At 39.3% G+C, this 23,312-nt stretch overlaps 1 protein-coding gene across 2 annotated transcripts; it reads right to left on the reverse strand.

Annotated features, from left to right (window-relative positions):
* Nucleotides 1–6,691: 6,691 nt before the first annotated feature.
* On the reverse strand, nucleotides 6,692–22,969 carry LOC113083244 (single-pass membrane and coiled-coil domain-containing protein 3-like). 2 transcript variants are annotated; one of them, XM_026254424.1, is made up of 3 exons: nucleotides 22,895–22,969; nucleotides 22,698–22,773; nucleotides 6,692–7,445 (listed from the first exon to the last, which is right to left on the reverse strand). In XM_026254424.1, exon 3 carries the CDS (start codon nucleotides 7,432–7,434, stop codon nucleotides 6,769–6,771), a length of 666 nt encoding a protein of 221 aa, XP_026110209.1. In that variant the 5' UTR covers nucleotides 7,435–7,445; nucleotides 22,698–22,773; nucleotides 22,895–22,969; the 3' UTR covers nucleotides 6,692–6,768. The 2 variants fall into 2 exon arrangements, with proteins under 2 accessions (XP_026110209.1, XP_026110210.1); XM_026254425.1 differs by lacking the exon at nucleotides 6,692–7,445 and adding an exon at nucleotides 7,619–8,498.
* Nucleotides 22,970–23,312: the final 343 nt, after the last annotated feature.

The following is a 23,312-nucleotide window of genomic DNA, read 5'->3' on the forward strand; positions in this document are numbered from 1 at the left end:
GGTTGCAGAAACTATAGAGCATGTGTTGTTGAGTTGCAAACAATATGAAGAACAGAGGAAAAATATGATGGAAGAGTTAGGAAAAGTTGGAATAATAGGGACAGGAATGAGGGAAATACTGCAAAGTGAGGAGAATGAACAAAGCAGAGGAAATATTTAAGTTTTTTTATCAAGAACAGGTCTTATGAGAAGAATATGATGTAAATGGATATTAAAGGAAAATAAATCCGGAAGATGGCGGTAGTGCAACAATAATGGATGCAAGCTGCCGATAAACCCTAAAGAAGAAGAAGAAGAAGAAGAAGGAGTGAGATGTGTTTGGGGACTAACAGCATGGCATACCACTCTTAGAGTCCAGACTGAGAATTTTCTGCTCAGTCAATGTAAGATTTGGTGTTTTGTCTATGTTTTATTCATGGGAATTTTTGGCCTGTGTGGATTCACATATGGTATGATGTTGATTTTTGTTTGCTTGTTTGTAGAAGGACTCTTTAGTCCTTCCTGATAATATCCAGAAAGATTGTACTTCAAAAGGACTGTTTAACCCCAGGACACCTTACTTCTATTCTCCTCGGTATCCTCTGGGTCGATGTACAAGGACAAAAGTGTTGTTGCTTACTTTTGGGTACTTGAGTACAGCAAAAGAACTTTGTCATTTCTGCCTATCCAGATAAGAACTTTTGCACTACTTTTGTAAATAATGTTGTTGATGCGTGGCTTTTTCCTTCTTTTTTGAAATGCTATGACTCTGGTTATTATATGTGGGATTTCCTATCATGTACTGATGATCATATGTATTCTTTACCTCTTTCTTTTGGAATAATACTCACTTGTGCATCCATTTCTTGTCTTTTTGAGTATTTGAACTAACACAGACCATAGCCGGTGGTTCCCTCCCTAATTTAAATCTTGTGCCAATTAGTCTGTGTGTGAATACTAGACAAATTGTTACAAACGTTCAAAGTCGACACTCAGAGGCTGTGTTTCAAATCACACCCTACACCCTCATTCACTACTCCCTACTTGAGTTTACTAATATAGTCCACCTGACAGAGAGAATGAACACTGAGTGAATTCAGACACTGATCAACAGCTGCTGATAACGAGCAGAATCACTGAAGAAAAGAGAAACGAGGCAAACACAAGAACTACAACTGACTTCAGCCACAGGTTTAGATGAAATCAACTGAAGATTTAAACAGCTCAACAAACAGCTTTACCAGCTTCACTCATTACTAACCAGACTGACTTTATTTCTGTCAGATCAGAGAACAGAGATCAAAAGATCTTATTGAGAATTACAGAGATTTAGATGATGATGTTTTACTGTTTTGTTTGACGTTACCATTGTGGAGATCAGTGTTTGCTTTAGTTGACCCTTGACTTTTCAACTTTAAAGTTTTGTTTGATTGCTGTATTTGTGTTTTTAAGATACATCTGTTATAGCAACATTTATGTTGGTGGTTATGTGATTATGGCTGGTTCTATTAGCAATTATTAACTATGCTGACTTAAAGTGTTGCTGGAATCATTTGTAGTCTAGTTATGTGAAAATGTTCAACAGTGTTCATTTTCTGTAGTATCAATATTCAATAAGAGAAGGGACAGAATTGATGGAGAAATAAAAGAATGTTTGTTCTTATCAATCTATAAACAAAAATAACAGATTTTTTTTTTATGCTGACTTTTTCGCTATAACAAGTTCCAAGAACACATCGTTACAGCAGGCAAAAAAAAAAAAAAAAAAAGTGTTGGTGGGTCACGGTTCAAGAGCCCAACCAAATTAAACACTGATCTCCATCATGGTAGTGAAAAAAACACCTAAACCTCTTTAACTCTAAATAAGATCTTCTGTAGACATCTGACAGAAATAACGTCATTCTGGTTTAGCATTGTGAAACTGGTGAAGCTGTTTTAGGAGTTGTTTAATCAGATCTTGAGAGATTTGATGTATTCTTAACTTTATTTTGGGGTGAAACAAAGCAAGTTCACAGAAAGAAACAAGGGGCAAAAAAGTTTGATTATGCAGAACGTGCAACATAGCCTCTGGCCATCCGATCTTCTAGTTCCTTCATAGACACCGACTGCATAGTCTCCCCGATCGCAACTTCTTCTCCCACTTCATAGAGAGAGTGGAAGTACTCCGCTCCATGTTGAGCTCTCGCTTCATAAGGAAAGTCAAAGTGTGGAGATGCAAATTCCCGTCTCAGTCTATTAGAAATGATTAGGCATGCTGAAAAACACAACAGCATGAGACTGAAATCCAGCAGCAGAGCTTTGTAATAAAACCAGAAACAGACTGAATGAATCAGAGCAGTAATAACTGGAGACTCACGATCTGTTTGCGACTCGAGCAGATCTGTGTCTGCTGTTCCGGTTCTGCTCTGGAGGTTTGTGGAGGCTCCTGCAATGGCTCCGGGTCAGACACACAAGGACACACTCTGGTTTTGATGACTGATCGTTTAGCTAGATAAAACCCTCCTTCTTCATGTTTTACTTCTATCAATTCAAATGCCTGTGCTGAATGAAAACTGTCATTTCTATTTAATAACACACACATCAAACATTTGAATGGTTGTATATCATTGTTTTTTGAATTTATTAAAATGCATAACCGTTTTTTCAATATTGATAATAATCAGAAATATTCAAATCAGCATATTAGTATGATTTCTGAAGATCATGTGACACTGAAGACTGGAGTAATGATGCTGAAAATACAGCTTTGATCACAGAAATAAATTAAATTGTATAATATATTCACAAAGAAAATAAATATTTTAACTGATAATAACATTTTTTACAAATTATAATTTAAATATAATTCAAGGCTTCAACATTGCCTTCCTTGTTTTCTAATACTAAATTAAACAAATGCATTCATAACATATCTGTGTAATATACAATTAGTTGTGTATTTTTTATTATATAAAACAGGTGGCACCTTTCCCCTCGCTTTTCTTCTCTGTTATATCAGTTATTATACTTCACACCTATGGGCAGTAAGCAGAATGAACAATATATCTGTTAGACACAAAGCAGGACAAAATTACTCGATTAAAGGAAAATCAAAAAATGCTTACCATGGATAAAATTTATGATGTGGGAAAGCATATACAGTGCTTGCATAATTTTTAGGCTAGTCAATATTCTGATCATATTTTTTAAGCACGTTTACCAATTCCAAACCACATCAATCACTATTAATTTTGTCTACAATCATATATCTTTTAATTATATAATCAATATGAACTGGAAGTGAAAAATGCTCACTGTTGCTCCAGAAGGAAACACAATGCATTCAAACTTTTGAACAGAATGAAGATGTGTACATTTATCTTAATTTGCCTAAATATATTTTTTCATTTAGTGCTGCCCTTCAGAAGCTACAAAAGATACTTGAATGTTTCAAGACAAAATAAGTTCAATTTACACTGATCTTCAAATTCAAAAAGTTTTCACCCCCTTAATGCATCGTGTTTCCTTCTGGAGCATCAGTGAATGTTTCAACCTTCTGTAATAGTTGTGTTTGTGTCCCTCAGTTGTCCTCAGTGTGAAAAGATGGATCTCAAAGTCATACAGTCATTGTTGGAAAGAGTTATACACAGAAATGCTGAAAAAGCACAGGATTTGCGGGACCTAAGGGATCTTTCTGAAGAACTTTAGGCAGTCCAGGACAAACAAGAGATTCATGAACAACTATCACAAAAAAAACTGTGGATCATTCAGCTAACAAGACTCTAGATTAAGTATTAAGAATCTAGATTACTAGATTAAGTATTAAGAATCAAGTATTTAAACTATTGAACGGGTTATTTTTATAAAGTCAACTATTATTTTCTCTTGGACAATATTTTTTATGTGAAATATCTGATTAAAATAAGATATAATAAAAAAAATTTTTTACTAAATAAAAAATAAGATACATTTTGTTTGATTCCTCTTTCGTTAAAATTTGTAACATTTTGTAGATTCTGCAAGGTGTATGTAAATATTTGACCTTGTGTGTGTGTGTGTGGGTGTGTACAGTGTGTGTGTGTGTGTGTGTATAGAGCATGTGTGTGTGTGTTTGTGTGTGTATATACAGTCTGTATACTGTATGTGTGTGTGTGTGTGTGTGTGTGTGTGTGTGTATACAGTATGTGTGTGTGTACAGTATGTGTGTGTGTGTGTGTGTGTGTGTACAGCATGTGTGTGTGTGTGTGTGTGTATATACAGTGTATATACAGTATGTGTGTGTGTGTGTGTATATACAATGTGTGTGTGTGTGTATACAGTAAGTGTGTGTGTGTGTGTGTGTGTGTGTATACAATGTGTGTGTGTATACAGTATGTGTGTGTGTACAGTATGTGTGTGTGTGTGTGTGTATATACAGTGTATATACAGTATGTGTGTGTGTGTGTGTATATACAATGTGTGTGTGTGTGTGTGTGTATACAGTATGTGTGTTTGTGTGTGTGTATATACAGTGTGTGTGTGTGTGTATACAGTAAGTGTGTGTGTGTGTGTGTGTGTGTGTATACAGTAAGTGTGTGTGTGTGTGTGTGTGTGTGTGTGTGTGTATACAATGTGTGTGTGTATACAGTATGTGTGTGTGTACAGTATGTGTGTGTGTGTGTGTGTGTGTGTGTGTATACAGCATGTGTGTGTGTGTGTGTGTATATACAGTGTATATACAGTATGTGTGTGTGTGTGTGTATATACAATGTGTGTGTGTGTGTGTATACAGTATGTGTGTTTGTGTGTGTGTATATACAGTGTGTGTGTGTGTGTATACAGTAAGTGTGTGTGTGTTTGTGTGTGTGTGTACAGTGTGTATGCATGCATGTGTATATATGGCAATAACATTTTTGTCCATATGTAATGTTTTTTTGTTGTTATTGTTTGTTTGTTTTCTAGAGACAGTGATAAGGAGGAAACTGTCTTTAAGCTGTTGAGTCAGAAGGAGGCCTCACATTTACCTCAAAAACAGCATTACAGAGGACTGCTGGTTTCGTCTGGTCAGAGGAGAACTGACCCCAACTGAGCCTGGTTTCTCCCAAGGTTTTTTTCTCCATTCTGTCACCGATGGAGTTTCGGTTCCTTGCCGCTGTCGCCTCTGGCTTGCTTAGTTGGGGTCACTTCATCTACAGCGATATCATTGACTTGATTGCAAATAAATGCACAGACACTATTTAAACTGAACAGAGATGACATAACTGAATTCAATGATGAACTGCCTTTAACTATCATTTTGCATTATTGAGACACTGTTTTCCTAATGAATGTTGTTCAGTTGCTTTGACACAATGTATTTTGTTTAAAGAGCTATATAAATAAAGGTGACTTGACCTGACTTGACTTGATTACAACTAGAACCAACTCAAGCACACAATGGTGACGCACATTTATAAGAAGGTTCCCTGTGATATAAACACTTCCCTGTGGTAATTATTCAGATTATTCTCTTTCTCATTGTGTAGTATTGGTTTAAACAGTTAGTTCACCCAAACATGAAAATTCTGTCACGAATTACTCAGAATTCATCAAAAATATCTTATTTTGTGTTCCAAAGATGCATGGAGGTCTTACAAGTTTGGAACAACATGAGGCTGAGTAATTAATGACAGATTTTTCATTTTTGGGTGAACTTACCCTTTAAGCTTAGTGAATAATATGTACAGGAAGCACTAGAAGTAGAGACTTGTACTGCTTGGGGTAGTGTTTTAAATACACTTTAATTTTGCTTTTTTGTTCAAAAATTATTGAAAGGGAAGAAAAGATGCACAGTGGCACATCTTTTGCATGTTTTTTGTAGTAATTTAATTGTTTTAATATGAATATTGTTTTAATAGAGTGTACAGTACAGTAATTGTCTGTACATCTATATCAGTACTTAAACTTTTGGTTTTCTAAGAGCTTCATATAACAACTTAACAAAAAATACCAGTGGCGTAAGACAGTAAAATATTTGATTATCTATTATGTAAGATGCTTGTAATGATTGCTTTAATGGTATTAATCATTTCTGCTTAAATACAGTTATAATCTACTTATATGATTTGTATTATCCGGGAACTGTACAAATACTGTGGTATATGGACATTACTTTTTTATTTGTAAGAAATATATATATATATATATATATATATATATATATATATATATATATATATATATATATATATATATATATATATATATTATACTTTTGATTCTGTATTCTCTTTGTCATGAGTTCTTTACCACAGCAACACCTGACACACATAAATAGTTGTATTAACTACCGTCATCATTTAGAGAATTTTGCAGAAACCTATTTCTGTATTTCCATATTTTCCACTGAAGTAACAAGTAACTATTATGAGGTAACATTCAATCCTGAATATATCCATGTATTATAGTGGCCTCTCAGTTTATAGATGTATAGAGAGCCAGAAATGTTAATGATGAGGAATAACTTGTGATAAATCAGCTACATTTTTCTTACAAATATCAGGGAATTTATTGTTTGTAGATATTTACTTAATATATTCAAAATATTGAATAGTTAATTTCTGTCATTAATTGTAAACTTATAGACCACACAATTTGACTAAATGACAACCTTGGGATGTTCTCAGTCGAAGTGAGCTGAATTAATAGTGGCGTATAATTATAAGATAAACTAAATCTATAAAATAATGAAAGGTTGAAATAATGAAAACACTACTGGAGGAAAATTGCAATGATTTATCAACACAAACTTTACTGTGCTCTCTGAGAGAAGCGTGTCTTCATGAGTTAGCTCTACATGTTTTCAGATAAGATGGTGATGTAGGCTTCCACTTCACACAGAATGTCATTGTAGGAGTCGCAGGGCGTCTTCAGAACGGACAGTACATCTTCCACCAACTGTATGGCTTCATCCAGGCTCTTTTCTCTTGATCTACACAGAAGCTCAGTGATTCTTGCACTGCTCTGTAGTAGATCCCCCAGAGCAAATGACAGAACAAGCTGAAATTCATTCTGTTCCACTGGAGGCATCACCCGCCCCAGATCACTGTTTGCCAGTCGAACAGCGACTACAGGGCCGTAGACATTCCCCAAGAGTCCCATGGTCTTCTGATGCAGATCCTTTATCATTGCAGCCTTGTCCTTCAGTGACACTCCAGGGAAGACAATCTGCTCATAAAGATCATGTTTCTCCTTTTGGACATGTTTGTTCTCCTTCTCAGAAACATCCAGGATCTGGCTCATAACATTTCTTACCCTGGTGCAGTTTTTCTCAATGCTTTCACTCTCATTTGCTTCCACTGCAGGGGAAGGGCTTTGATTCAGGTGAGTGTCGAGTATCTCTAAAAGCCTGTTGGTGATCTTGAAGTATTTGTGCACATAGTGGTGGAGGGTCTGGGTGGACCTTATCAGTTCTCCTTTCTTGAGCTCGTCTTTCTTGCCAAAGAACACAGACAGCATTCTGGTGCCTTCTGTTGGTCAAGAGGAAAGCACTTGCATTTAGCAGCACATCAACACAACTGTTATTTGTTGCTTCCTGAATACATCCCACTACTGATTTAAAAGACCAAATTTGATTGAAACATTTAGGTTTTGAACATTTGCATTGAAAATGTTTATTTTGTATGAAAAACACTATAACTGGTTAATGTTTTTAAACCGTTTATTTTGTTGATTTCAGAGACTGTAGAAGACAGATTTAGATACAGCATTTAACAAAGACCTAAGAGATTTGAATGCATGTCTTTTATCTGAATACATAAAATATAACAATCAGGAAAGAAATACATCCACAATAGTAAAATAGGAAAATACCAGTTAAGATTGTGGATGTAATTTTCTGCTTATTGACCCATCTCAAGTCTCATCCTGACATAGGTTATACTATCCTGATATTTTTCAGACGCTGGCCTGAATTCTTCCAAAGCCCTGTCATACTCTTCCAGGGCCCTCTCCAGTTGATCACGTTCAATACCTCCTAGAATGGCGCTAATAATCATATCGATCCCCATGAATAACACCCCAACTACAACAGCGGCTAGAGCAGTTGTTTTTATTAAACCAAAGGTCGATCTCATGGTTGTCAGAATTTTTTCATTTTTAATTAGCCAACCAACGGCAATAACGGCAGCAGAGCCTGCAACACCACAAACTGCACCAACACTTCCTGATAATAGTTGATAGTCAGGAACAGACAGAGACATTTTCTTCAGTTTCTCATACAGCGTCGGTTCCAGCTTCGCCTTCATCTTCTGGTCAATCTTCTCTACTTCTGCCTGGATCTCATGTATGCGTTCAATGATTACATCACAGTTCTCCTTCACAGTAGCTTTCTCATTCAAGGCGACTGGCCTGAAGGACAAGCCTAAGTGTTCCTTAAGAGCCTCAATGAGTTGGTTGGTGGCTCGGAAGTTGTTTTTCATCAGTTCTCGAAGCTCTTGGCTTTTGCGGATAAGTCTTTCCCTTCTTTCGGGATTTCCAGGGTAGAAGATAACACTCCAAGACATGTTTATTTATATTAGGGTCTTGAAATAAAAAGAGAAAAATAATTTTAACAACACTGATGTATTACTGTGATAAATAAAATTGAATGAGACTCCATACTTAGATTATCTGTATGGGGAACTGTGCGCCACACGAACATTGCTTTCACTGATAAGATAAGTGATGCATTCACAAATGTCTTTCAAACCATTGTTTGATATCAGTGGATGTGCAATCTGTCTTCCCACATACTACTTGAGCAGTGCGTTTTCATTTCGCTACTTATGTTAACACAGAGCGGTACAAAGCTCAGTTCCTGAAGGGCCAGAGTTTAGACACAAACCAGAAATTTAGCTTACAAATAAGCCTGAAGGACTTCATTAGCTGGATCTGGTGTGTACTCTGCAGATCTGTGGTCCTCCAAGAACTGAGGCTGAATCTGAAAGCACCCCCTTTACCCTTAAATAGGGTATTATTCAAACCCATAGTGCACTGAAATAATGAGTGTACAACCGATGTATGCTCAACAGCTAGAGAATACCCATAATGCACTGTGAGAGTCGCAAACTGAATGAAGATGGCATCTGCAGCTGAATCATACATTCATCCATTTTACAAACCTCTGGTCCATGGAATACAGTGCAATATCATGCAGGTATAAATGGCTTTTTAATTGATTATTAAATTGTTTAATTAACCCTCTGGAGTCGATTCACGTTTATACGCGTGATGAGGCATTTTCTCCTGATAACCCCGAAAAGAACTTCAATTACACTTTCAGTTTTGATCGTACAGATAAGAGCAATACATCAATCAAATCTGTAAAGGGTCTACTTTTATTTGTATACAGACATAATAACAACAAAACTTTGAGCATTTATAAAATAAAGATAATAAACAAGGTGTGCTGTCTGCAGCCTTGGTCTGCGGTGATCTTCATTTAGAAACGCGTCATTAAAATAACCTGTAAAGCTCTATTTGGACGGGACTAGTTTTACAGGGGGTCGTTAGAGAAATCTGTGTTACACAGACGTACTCAGTGATTTTAATCCCGTCCGAATCTGCCACGTCTGTGTTTTTCTCACACAACCTCTGATAATTCCAGAGCAAATTACCTACTGTCTTTCAGCAAACTCAGTGATCCTCTGAGAAAACTAATCCCATCCGAATGCGAATGTCTGTGATTGCCGGTGATATTTTATTCCTTATGTGTTTTGGCCAACGCGATTTACTGTAGATGATCTTACCACGGGCATGTTTGATATATTTGCTTACCCGCAAAGAAATAATAATAATAAAAAAATAAATAAAATTAAAATAAAAAATAAAATCAAGAGCTAGATGTAAACTGTTAAGACTGGCAATTGTAATATCAGCATCAGGTAAGATTACTCACATTCATTTATGCACTCAGTTACATAATGTTTTAATTACAGATGTACCTTTATGAAAATTAAACATGGGTTTAGCCTACTACAAAAAAAAAAAAAAAAAAAAAAAAACTAGAAACATGTTAAACTAAAGAAACCACAAATTAACATGGTTTTGCTATACTAGCCATTTAGTATTTATTGTGTAATAATACTAATTGTAATCATTCCTAATGACTATATGCAATGCACGCATACAGAGCGAGTGATCTCTGTGACGCCCAGTTGCACAAAACAGACCCTCCCACCTCTGTAATAAACATGGAGATGTTAGTCCCGTCTGAATTGGTGCATGAAAATCGCAGACGTCAGGTGGTAAAACTCAAACATAGTTTAGAAAACTAGTCCCGTCCAAATAGGGCTTAACTCAGTTAATACTCAACAAAGAGACATAAGAGATATATCTATAGAAAGCTTGACGTGTCTACTTTTAAACTAAACAAGTGCTGCCAAAAAACAAATATTCTGTGATAAACAATGCGATGTCTTTTTTTAACCTCTCCCTTCATTATATCTAATGCGACCACGCCCACGCGCTGAACGTGGTATTGAGATTATAATGTTGCACTTGAAGCTCACTGTCACGGTTGGTACCGTGATCTCTGGGTTTTGCACTTTGTGGTGAAGTCTGTGTGTTTCGCGTCTGCACTGATTAGTTTGTGTTCCATTAATTGTCATCAGCAGCAGCTGTCACTCATTACTCTCTCCCTATATATTGGCTTGTCTCACGTCTTGTGTTTGTGAGAGCGTTGTTTCATGTCTGGTAACTGTTCTATGCTTCTGTGTTGTTCTGCGTTGGATGTCCGTGTTTTCCCCCGGAACCTCATCCACTCATCGCACCTCCACAAGCATCACCACTTACCTTCGGCTCTATTACCCGCAGTTCCTGTGCCATCCTCTCCTGCTGCCAACTCACCATCACCATCCGGATTACTCACCGTCTCCCCACCATCTTGGATTGTCGTCTTCCCAGCATTGTTTTGTACTCTTGTTTGTTTGTTTGGTTTTCATTAAATTGTTTAACTCGCACTTGTTTCCAGCTCCTCCTTCACCCAGTCATCACAGAACGCTCTCACCACAAAATGGAAGCGAGCACCACCTCTTTAACTGACTTTATTCACCACAGCGTCAAACGCATGGATCAGCAGCAGGAGAGCATCTCTAACACCGGACGCGCTATCCAAGTGCTGGTGGCACAGGTGTCCGAGCTCACCCAGCAGATCCATCAGCTCACCTCTCCCACTGCGCCCATTGCACCGCCTGTGCCGCCCGTCACCCGGGAGACTCCCCAGGATCACTTCCGGCCAGAGCCGCAACTTCCGGCGCCAGAAAACTACTCCGGTGAGCCAGCTTTCTGCAGAACTTTCCTAAGTAAGTGTTCCATCCACTTTGCCTTACAGCCCTGCACCTTCGCCACTGAGGAATCGAAGGTTGCGTTTACGCTGACTCTACTTTCCGGCAAGGACGGCGTTGTGGGAGAACCAACATCCGTGTTGCGCCTTGTTCCACACCCTCTCGGAGGAGATGAGGAGGGTCTTCGATCGAGCCGCGGCCGGCAGGGAAGCCGCCCACCAGCTCTCAGACCTACATCAAGGGACCTCCTCGGTCACGGATTAATCCATTCAGTTCCGCACCCTGGCGGCCGCGTGCCAGTGGAACGAGGCGGCGCAGTGGGATCGATTCCTGCATGGGCTGGCCGACCGTGTTCAAAAGGAGATCTATCTCCTCGAGCTGCCCCCCACACTCAACGGTCTCATCGACCTAGCCCTGCGAGTTGATGCCCAGATTAATCGTCTGGGTTGACAGACCAGTCCAACATGCCATCCCATCTCTCTTGAAAGGGGCCGCTCGAGTCGAGAGAACGCGGTCGGTCCCGTCAACGACCACGAACCCATGCAGGTGGGTAGAGCTCGGCTGTCCCGGAGGGAGAGAGAGCAGTGGAGGTCCCAAGGACTATGCTTGTACTGCGGAGGCTCAGGACATACCATCTATTCCTGCCCGGTAAAAGAGCCAGCCCGGTAGTAAAAATGAGGCTACTTTCGGGTGGGATCTCCGCTGTGAAGTCCTGAACAACATCATCGACTCTCCTTCCGGTGAAACTGCGGTGGGAGAATCACACACATGACTGTCATACCCTTCTGGACTCCGGAGCCGAAGGTAATTTCATCAACTCACTCCTTGCACGTCACCTGAACATTCCTGTACTGCCTGTGTCTCTTCCCGTCCATGTCACTGCACTCAACGGCCAGGAACTGCCTCACGTCACCCATTACACTAAACCCATCACTCTGCTCACTTCAGGCAATCATTGCGAAACCATATCCTTTTTTATCATGGACTTCCCCATAGCTCCCATTGTTTTAGGTCACCCCTGGTTAATGAAACATAATCCACGAGTGGATTGGGGTTCCAACACAGTCACATTGTGGAGTGAAAGTTGTCATGAGTCTTTCTGGTTTCTGCTTGTCCTGTTGTCCCTGTCTCTGTCTTTCAGAAGGAGAACATGGTATTATCAAACATGCCCGCAGAGTATCTGGACCTGAAAGAGGTGTTCAGTAAGTCCCGTGCTGCTTCTCTTCCTCCACATCATCCCTACGACTGTGCCATAGACTTAGTGCCAGGTAAGTCTCCACCTAAAGGCAAATTATACTCACTTTCTATTCCAGAGAGGGAGGCCATGGAGAAATACATTTCTGATTCCTTGGCATCTGGGTTCATCCGCCCTTCCTCTTCTCCAGCGGGGGCAGGATTCTTTTTTGTGGGTAAGAAGGATGGTTCTCCGAGACCTTGTATTGATTACCGAGAGCTGAACAACATTACGATAAAGAACACCTATCCATTACCACTCATGTCTTCAGCTTTTGAGAGGTTACAGGGAGCATCCGTATTCACAAAATTGGATTTACGTAATGCTTATCATTTGGTCCGCATCAGGAAGGGGGATGAATGGAAAACCGCCTTTAATACCCCGAGAGGGCACTGTGAATACTTGGTGATGCCGTTCGGGCTCTCCAACTCGCCAGGGGTTTTCCAAGCACTCGTTAATGACGTGTTGAGAGATATGGTAGATCAGTATATATATGTTTACCTGGATGACATACTGATTTTTTCTTCATCTCTCCAGGAACACGTTCAACATGTCAGACGAGTGCTCCAGAGGTTACTTGAGAATGGGCTTTTTGTCAAGGAGGAGAAATGCGTATTCCATGCACTGTCTGTTCCCTTCCTAGGGTATATCGTCTCGTCCGAGGGAATACGTATGGACCCTGACAGGGTTAAGGCTGTGATAGATTGGCCATCTCCAGATTCCCGTAAGGCCCTACAGCAGTTTATGGGGTTCGCCAACTTCTATCGGCGTTTCATTCGCAACTTCAGCCAACTAGCCTTACCTCTGACAGCTTTGACCTCTCCCAGTACTCCATTCAGGTGGTCGACGCAGCTGAGACTGCGTTCACTAACCTCAAAAGCCACTTCATTTCGGCTCCCATCCTTGTGGCCCCTGACCCCACACGGCAGTTCGTGGTGGAGGTCGACGCATCAGAGGTGGGGGTAGGAGCAGTGTTGTCCCAACGTGCTGCCTCGGACGATAAGGTACATCCTTGCGCGTTTTTTTCCCATCGGTTATCTCCTGCTGAACGCAATTATGACATTGGTAACAGAGAGTTGTTGGCCGTCAAATTAGCTTTAGAGGAGTGGCATCACAGGCTGGAAGGTTCAGGGGTACCTTTCATTGTTTGGACTGATCATAACAATTTAGAATACATTAGAACTGCCAAAAGATTCAATTGCAGGCAGGCTCTGTGGGCACTTTTTTTCAGTCTCTTTGATTTTATTTTATTGTACTGTCCGGGTTCCAAAAATGTCAAACCCGATTCTGTATCACGTCTTTTTGATCCCTCCGCCCGCCCGGTGACTCCCGAGTGTATTTTACCTGAGAAAGTAGTGGTCTCAGCACTCGTATGGGAGGTCGAGTCAAAGGTCACCAAGGTTTACTATCACCAAGATCATTAGTCCGGTGACAATCCGCCTCAAACTACCTCCAGCGTACAGGAGGATACACCCAGCCTTTCATGTGTCCAAAATTAAACCCGTGTTTTATGCATGTATTAATCCGCCTACTCCGGTTCCCCCGCCGCCGCGTCTTGTAGATGGGGAACCGACTTATTCGGTTAATTCGCATTCTGGACTCGAGGCGGAGGGGGTGAGGATTCCAGTACCTGGTGGACTGGGAAGGTTACGTTCCGGAGGAGAGGAGTTGGGTACCTGCAAGGGACATATTGGATCACTCCCTTATTGGTGATTACAATCAGCAGGTAGGCCCTTCTGGGAACTCCAGGAGGCGTTCTTAGAGGGGGGGTACTGTCACGGTTGGTACCGTGATCTCTGGGTTTTGCACTTTGTGATGAAGTCTGTGTGTTTCGCGTCTGCACTGATTAGTGTGTGGGTGTCTCCGTTAATTGTCATCAGCAGCAGCTGTCACTCATTACTCTTTCCCTAAATATTGGCTTGTCTCACATCTTGTGTTTGTGAGAGCGTTGTTTCATGTCTGGTAACTGTTCTATGCTTCTGTGTTGTTCTGCGTTGGATGTCCGTGTTTTCCCCTGGAACCTCATCCACTCATCGCACCTCCACAAGCATCACCACTTACCTTCGGCTCTATTACCCGCAGTTCCTGTGCCATCCTCTCCTGCTGCCAACTCACCATCACCATCTGGATTACTCACCGTCTCCCCACCATCTTGGATTGTCGTCTTCCCAGCATTGTTTTGTACTCTTGTTTGTTTGTTTGGTTTTCATTAAATTGTTTACCTCGCACTTGTTTCCAGCTCCTCCTTCACCCAGTCGTCACACTCGCGGCTTGTAAATGCCCATACAGAAAACAAAGCAGCGAGAGTTTGCTTTGCGATGAGAGGAAAAAGACATAATTCACCCCAAGAAGATGTGATGAGGATTACCTCAGGATTTGAGTTTTGGATTTCCTCAGAAAAAAAAGAATGAAGCGCTTTATCATAAACATAAGTCTCTTTTTATATATTTATATACTTGTATTAGGTTTCACATAATGTGTAAACATTTTACTAGTTAGAATTTTTCCAACCTATAATTCCTGACTGAATAATCAAGTGAAACAATATGAAGTTTCAATAACAATATGCACTATACAATTCAAAAGCTTGATGTAAATAATATAAATGTAACAAATAAATGTAAATGTGACAAAAAAATGCCCTGAAAAATATTCTCAGCTCTTTTTAACATTAATAATTATAATAATAATGATGATGATGATAATAATAATAATAACAATGATACTAATAACATCTTTTTGTAGAAAATCAGTGTGTAACTGAAGTAATGATGCTAAATATTCAGCTTTGAAAGTCAGTTGTGATTGTTCTTGATAAACTGTTTAACTGCACTTATAAGTGAATATTAAATTATTTTGTGGGATAATTAAATATATTCTAAATAAACTACAAACATAAAAATATATACATTTATTTTGTCCTCACATTCTTTCTTGTAAGTCTTTCCTCTTAGTCACATACCTGACTGAAAGGCACATTATGCAGCTCATTATGCGGGCCTTTGTCTTCTCAGGAGTAAATCACAATGATATTCATGATAGTTGACGCCTACTCGCATATGACTTTTACAAACAAAAAAGTGTCTTAGAAAATTTAAATCAATATATTGTTTTCTTTAAGTGAGTAAACAAGATGATTTTCACGTAATTTAGAAAGAAAAATTCTAGGCGACAAGATCCAGTTCTCAAAAGTCCCGGGAACCAATGGTCTGTATGTGTTTTATGACCTTATTCAAGTGATTTACCATTTTTAGGGTTCACTAACCACGCATAAACATTGTTTTCTCAAAACAATTATATAGCCCAGTCTGTGCTGATTACAGCGATATTAGATTTTAGCCATTTAGATGTTTATAAGCAACTGAAAAAAGCACAAATGTCAGGGCATGACAAAACTTCTCCAGGACCCCAAAACACCCTTAGACTTCAGAGGGTTAAGGTATATACATGCTCTCTAAAAAGTCACGAACTAAGAAATCAAAATTCCCTTGATCTTTTGACATATAGAGATCAGTGTACTATAAAAACATCATGTAAATGTCAGAATTCAGAATTCTTTCGCATTAGTCTAAAAACTTGCTTCTTTTGTGTGGCTAAACCCACCTCCGTAAAACAATATCAAAGCCTGCTTCTACAGCACTGCCTGTTTAGCCCCGCCCACCGATTCTATTTCACTGCCTGTTTAGCCCCACCCACCGGTTCTATTTCACTGCCTGTTTAGCCACGCCCAGCGATTCTATTTCACTGCCTGTTTAGCCCCGCCCACCGATTCTATTTCACTGCCTGTTTAGCCACGCCCAGCGATTCTATTTCACTGCCTGTTTAGCCACGCCCAGCGATTCTATTTCACTGCCTGTTTAGCCCCGTCCAAGTGATTTGCACATGTAGTGTAAATAACAAGAGGCAAATGCAAGTCTACACAGAAACCAAACAATAAAGATGCTCCGAAGACAAGACACTGTTCAGTGCCAAGCTGTGGAAAAACTGTTTGGTCCCACTTTATATTAGGTGGCCTTAACTACTATGTACTTACATAAAAAAAATTGTACTTATTGTGTTCATATTGTATTGTAAAACACTTTTTCTGCTACTGAGGTGGGATAGGGGTAAGGTTAGGGAGAGGGTTGGAGGTATGGGTAAGTTTAAGGGTGGGTTAAGGTGTAAAGTATGGGTCAACAGTGTAATTATAAATGTAATTACAGAAATTAAATACAGATGTAATTACATGTAGTTTTTTTATATATAAGTACAATGTAAAAACATGTACACAATAAGTACAATGTACTAAATTATTAATTAAAATGTAAGTACATAGTAGTTAAGGCCACTTAATATAAAGTGGGTCCAACTGTTTTTGCATCGCCTTTCTGCTGATCCTAACACCAGGAAAGACTGGATTTGATGAACTTTATTTGTAATGAAGAGCCAGACCACATCAGTAAAACTTGGTCCTTTGCTCACTTCACAATGCATAATTTAACACAGGATTTTCAGAACGATTGAAACTAAAAGACGATGCTGTGCAACTATTTTGGATCTGACAGTAATTTTGCACCACACAAGTGTGAGTAACTGTTTTTATTTTGTGCTCACTATTACACTGTCTGTTATTTACCACATATTAGGGGACGTTATCGAGGGCTTGCGCATCATTCCCTGAAGTTTCTCTAAAGGTGACGGAAGTCTTTAACCTTTACAGAACATTAGGGGCATTCCTAAAACGTTCTATTTTGGTTATGAAAGTGCTGCAGATCAATGTTCCATAAAAGACATTAGGGTGACGTTCCATTTTGGTTATTTTATAGTCTCATAAGTACGTTACAAAGAGGACATTTGGGACATTAACTGAATGGTCCCACAGGGTCCACTTTTAGTCATATAAAAAAGTTCCCGATATGAGTGAAAGTGATGTGACACAGCCAACAGCTGGGGAGCAGTTGGGGGTTCGGTGCCTTGCTCAAGGGCACCTCAGTCGTAGTATTGCCGTCCCGAGACTTAAACCCACAACCTTAGGGTTAGGAGTCAACCTCTCTAACCACTAGGGCACGAATTCCCCTAAATGTGCACTTTCACGGAGTGGATCGGGATTGCAATCTGGATAATATTTTCATCGATTAACAACATAAATTCACACAAAACTATTGTATACCGTCAGGATTGTGGCTGCAACGTATCATCATTTGGACAACTTTTGGTTCTGTTTTTGACATTTTTGGACACTATATAAATCACACTACCCAGGTGGTATCACCTCTCATCACGACATGAATGAATGTAAGCGGAGTGTGTGTGGCACGAAAATATGTCGGGGAGGCACAATGTTCCGATTTTGATTAAAGATTCTCCAAGACAAACAATTATTTTCAGCGGATTAACTTGCATGGATTAATTTTTCACATCAAGATTTGCAATGTGCGCTAATAAATTGTCAGTTTTGTCAATTTTGATTTCATGAGGACTTTAAGGCTTGTTTTTGGTTAGCCAGGAAAGTTATCTTAATAGAAACAGAACATTAGTTTTTGGTTTGTATAACGTTATTTTAATGTTTCCATAGCGTTATCATAAGGTTTCCCTAACTTCGATGTGATTACCCCGCTGTACAATCATAATCATCCAGCACACTCATGACCCACACATGATAAAAATTGCATTCCGGGGGGAAAAAATACAAGTTTTTCGTTGGGGATACTCCATTAAAATTCTCATTCCAGGAAAATAACCAAAGAAAATAACCAAATGGGAAACAAAAATGTTAGGGGAACGCTCTGTGTTTGCTGGGAATATATGAAAAATATTTTATAACAGGAAACTGTATCTCTTTATTTCTTGTTTCTTGTGTTAAACCCAAACATGAAGTATAGAAATAAACAAATTGTGTATGTTGTGTATTAAAAATATTGTGTATTAAAAATGTCCATGTTGCACATGGAAAAATTTAAAGAAATAAACGAATAAATAAATTAGGAGATGAATACATGTGTGAATAAATGAATATATAAAAAAAATAAATGAACATATAAATAAATAAATTTTAAATTAAATAATGAATGAATGAATTAATTAATTAATTAATTAGTTAAATATTAAAAAAAATAAAAAAAATAAATTAAAAAGAAAAAATGTCAAATAAAATCCAGGATAAAATTGTATTACAATTGAATTATATTTGTTTCATCAAATCATTTATTCCTTTATTTATTTTCTTATTACATGTATTTATTTATTTATCTGTATATTTATTTATTTGTAATTTTTGCAGGTTTGGTCTTCACTACTTACGGTGAGCGTGGTTTCAGCAAGTACAGCATGTTCCTGGATCAACCAATCAGAATTGAGATATAACTTTTCAGGAAATATCTGTTTTAGGCTTACAACCAGAGTTAGGTGCTTCTACACCCTTGTTAATCAGCTATCATTTCCTACTGATTTTAGGAATACATTATGGGTGGGGTTAGGTTTAGGGGTAGGGATTGGGTTAAGTCTATACTTTTGGACATTAATGTTGATCCAGTATCATCAAAAGATGTTGATCCAGGAACATGCCTTACTTGGCAAAATCACGGCGACTCTTACACACCTAAGTGTAATTAAAAGCAATTAAAAAGTAGTCAAAGTGATTGGTAAATATTGTTATTTATACATTTTACAGGCAGTGGAAGAAGAAATTGGGGCACTTGCTGAAGATGGAGACAGTGACTGACTCTCGCTCTCTCTCACACACACACACACACACACACGCACACACACACACACACACACACACTGTATAATCAATATAAATAGTTATGTTCATGTTACTGTTTCCCAATATTTAGACAAATTTTAATGCTTTACTGTGAAATTTTTGTCATGGAGATAATTCCAACTTGAATTGAATTGAACTGAATTGCTTGAATAAAAATTCTGGCAGTGAGAACGATCCGGAACTAAATGAAGTTGAATGTTTTGGCATATGATGTGTTTATTGAACCAGTCGAATACGAGTAAATGGAGAGTCAGCAAAAGCCTCAATTGATTGGCTACAAGAAGGTCTTGGACCTGCCCTCACGCTTGCAAAACTCAGTTAGTGAGAGAATCGTGCCAAAATTGTAAGAGCAGAGAAAAGAAAGACTGAGCTTTACAAATGTACAACAGATTTTTTTACACATACAGATTGGTTCTATGCAGTCGATCGGTTTTGCAGTTCTTTAAACTGTTGTTTTCACTTGCAAATTACTGTTCACAGGCTTGCAGTGCTTTTGACCGCAAAACAACATGCTAAAAGTGTAAGCGTGGGAAAATGGAAGTCAGAAGAATCCAGATCATATTATTATGCTTTAGCATGAAGCTGAAGTTTCACAAAACTTAAATTACATTTACGAATAACAGTAAAATGCTGCAAATCATTTTTTCTTATGCTTGAAACGCAATTTACACCTTTACAAAGCTTCTCTAGCACATGCAAATTTAATTTACGCTGACAGTCTTATGTACACTTCCACAACTCTTACCCTGCATATGTAAATCTTTTTGGCATTAATTTACCTTCATAACTGTACCGTAACTCTGGGGCGATTCTTTACTTTAATTAAATGTAGTTGTTCCTTTGTTAATTTGTTTGAACAATTTCTTTATTTCGATTAAGGTAACTGGTTGTATTTTGTTAGTTAATGTTAAAATGTATGTTTTGTTGTGAATCTTATTGTTATCTGGGATTTATCTGTTAAAGTGTTATCTGATTGTTTACCTTCAATTTTGTTTGGTAGAAGCTACATTGGTATATTTATATTAAGTTGGTAGGTCATCTGGGCTGATTTCGTATTCGTCATCCAGGGGGTGGAGATGGGTAGGTTTAGAGATGGACATGGGATCCAGGGGGTGGAGACGGGTAGGTTTAGAGATGGACATGGGATCCAGGGGGTGGAGACGGGTAGGTTTAGGGATGGACATGGGATCCAGGGGGTGGAGACGGGTAGGTTTAGGGATGGAAATGTGATCCAGGGGGTGGAGATGGGTAGGTTTAGGGATGGACATGTGATCCAGGGGGTGGAGATGGGTAGGTTTAGGGATGGACATGGGATCCAGGGGGTGGAGATGGGTAGGTTTAGAGATGGACATGGGATCCAGGGGGTGGAGACGGGTAGGTTTAGAGATGGACATGGGATCCAGGGGGTGGAGACGGGTAGGTTTAGGGATGGACATGGGATCCAGGGGGTGGAGACGGGTAGGTTTAGGGATGGAAATGGGATCCAGGGGGTGGAGACGGGTAGGTTTAGAGATGGACATGGGATCCAGGGGGTGGAGACGGGTAGGTTTAGGGATGGACATGGGATCCAGGGGGTGGAGACGGGTAGGTTTAGGGATGGAAATGGGATCCAGGGGGTGGAGACGGGTAGGTTTAGAGCTGGACATGGGATCCAGGGGGTGGAGACGGGTAGGTTTAGAGGTGGACATGGGATCCAGGGGGTGGAGACGGGTAGGTTTAGGGATGGACATGGGATCCAGGGGGTGGAGACGGGTAGGTTTAGAGGTGGACATGGGATCCAGGGGGTGGAGACGGGTAGGTTTAGGGATGGACATGGGATCCAGGGGGTGGAGACGGGTAGGTTTAGGGATGGAAATGGGATCCAGGGGGTGGAGACGGGTAGGTTTAGAGGTGGACATGGGATCCAGGGGGTGGAGACGGGTAGGTTTAGATGTGAAAATGGGATCCAGGAGGTGGAGACGGGTAGGTTTATAGGTGGACATGGGATCCAGTAGGTGGAGACGGGTAGGTTTAGAGGTGGACATGGGATCCAGGGGGTGGAGACGGGTAGGTTTAGAGCTGGACATGGGATCCAGGAGGTGGAGAAGGGTAGGTTTAAAGATATGTACAGTGGGAGGAGTTGGATCTCGAGTTGGTGTTGGTGCCCCACTGTAATACCATGGCACTTACATGGTAACTCCTCAGGAATTGTCCACTTAATATAAAGTGTAACATTCTGGACACCAACCTCAAGTTATATGTAAGCCTAACTTACTGGCCGCTGTTGTGTAACATCAGAGTAACTACATGATAAATCTAATATAAAGTGTAACACTTTCTTTACCAAAAGTGCTGTTGGTCCTGTGACACATTTGTACTTTCTTTAGCAATAAGTGTTGTTACCAATGTCCAGTTACACATTTGTACTTACACATACCATTCAGTAGGTTGTTACATATGTGTAGTTACAGAAATATAACAGCTGTAGATACTATGTAGTATTGTGAACTTACACTGTGGTTACATACTACAAACACATCTAGTTGCTAAGTACACATGAGGTATTAGGAACACAATATAAAGTGGGACCATTTAATCAGTTTGTAGCTACAGTTTGAACAGAGTAAAATAAACAATGTGTGACTGGTTTGTAATGTAACGAGAACTAACAGGGAGAAAGGGTCATTCTAGCTGTTTTACATTTAGTAGGGTAAAGTGACAAAATATTGTAAAGTGCATAATTTTTACTGAGTCTACAAAGAAAATGTGTGTCTATGGTAATTCATATTGGCCAAAAAAAAAAAAAAAGGAAACATGTTGTCCCTGCAATCCCAGACATTCACATTCAGACAGGATTAGATTTCTTAGAGGATTCTTTGTCGAAAAACAGTAGGCCATTTGCTCTGGAATTATTACAGATGTTGTGTGATAAAATCACAGACTTGGCTGATTCGCACAAATTTCTCTAATGACCCCCTGGAAAACAAGTCCTGTCTGTACAGGGCTTAGGTCTCATAAAATCAGACTGGATCAAACCTGTCACACAGAAATGTTGTGTGAAAGTCCAACTGCAAGATTACCAGCAGCAGCTCCAATCTGCATTGTTCCAGCTTTATATGTTATATTAACTAAGAATCAGAATCCTTTTAAACCTGTCTTTTAGGAAAAAAGTGATTTCTAGAGAGTGCATACTACTGTCTGTAGATAGCAGACTGAACACCAATACATTTGAGTCAATCCTCTTTTATCTGTACATTGTAAAGCAAACATTGACAATCATTAAACCATCGTATTGTTTATGTCCAAACCTGCAATAAGACCTGCATTTAGATCTATTGAGGGCCATTAACTTCTGAAATCTCCCAATATCTGTGTGTTCTGCTGCACAGTCAGCGAGTGTTACTGTACTGCAGGGTGCTAGTCTCAGCTTCATAAATCAAAACACTTGCTTTCAAATGAGCTAGAAATCAACTCAAATACTATAAGTGTTCTTACTCACCTGGGTTTATTTTCAAGGCCTGAAGATTGTCTCCTGGAGGAGCGATTTAGATCTCAGCACTGCTGCAGCTGCTTTACTGAACAGAAAAAAAAGTGCTGCAGAGCTTTTATATTGTCACATTTTCACTTTCACATTTCACTTTCGATATGACTTACAATACTGTATTACATAGAAACAAACAAAGTAATTTGGCTCACAGGATGCTGTGCAGGGGGTGAAGAGCAAACACCATTTACAGGAACACACAGAGTTTCTCTGAAACAGAATCTGAAAGCAATTGAAAGTGAAAGTTTCCCTTGACCCTATGTAAACATGTCTACACCAGTTAAAGCAATAGCTGCCAGTACTTCCAGCTTTGATGCAAGTGACTTGGTACAGTTTTTCTTGATGCTAACACACTATAACTGATTCATTTGGCCCAATTTTCTAAACCATGCACACAGTTCTCAAAACAAAGACATTTCTCAAAAAAAGGCCATAATTTTGCAAAGGTTTAATTATGTTCTCATGAGGTCAAAGGTCAGTACACAGCATCAGTACTTCAGATGAGAGAACTTTCATTATTCTATGTACAGTAAATACAGTAACACATGTTGTACACCCTCAAACTCATTA

Source organism: Carassius auratus, unplaced genomic scaffold, assembly GCF_003368295.1.
Source record: "Carassius auratus strain Wakin unplaced genomic scaffold, ASM336829v1 scaf_tig00037437, whole genome shotgun sequence".
In the NCBI taxonomy this organism is placed as follows: Eukaryota; Metazoa; Chordata; class Actinopteri; order Cypriniformes; family Cyprinidae; genus Carassius; species Carassius auratus.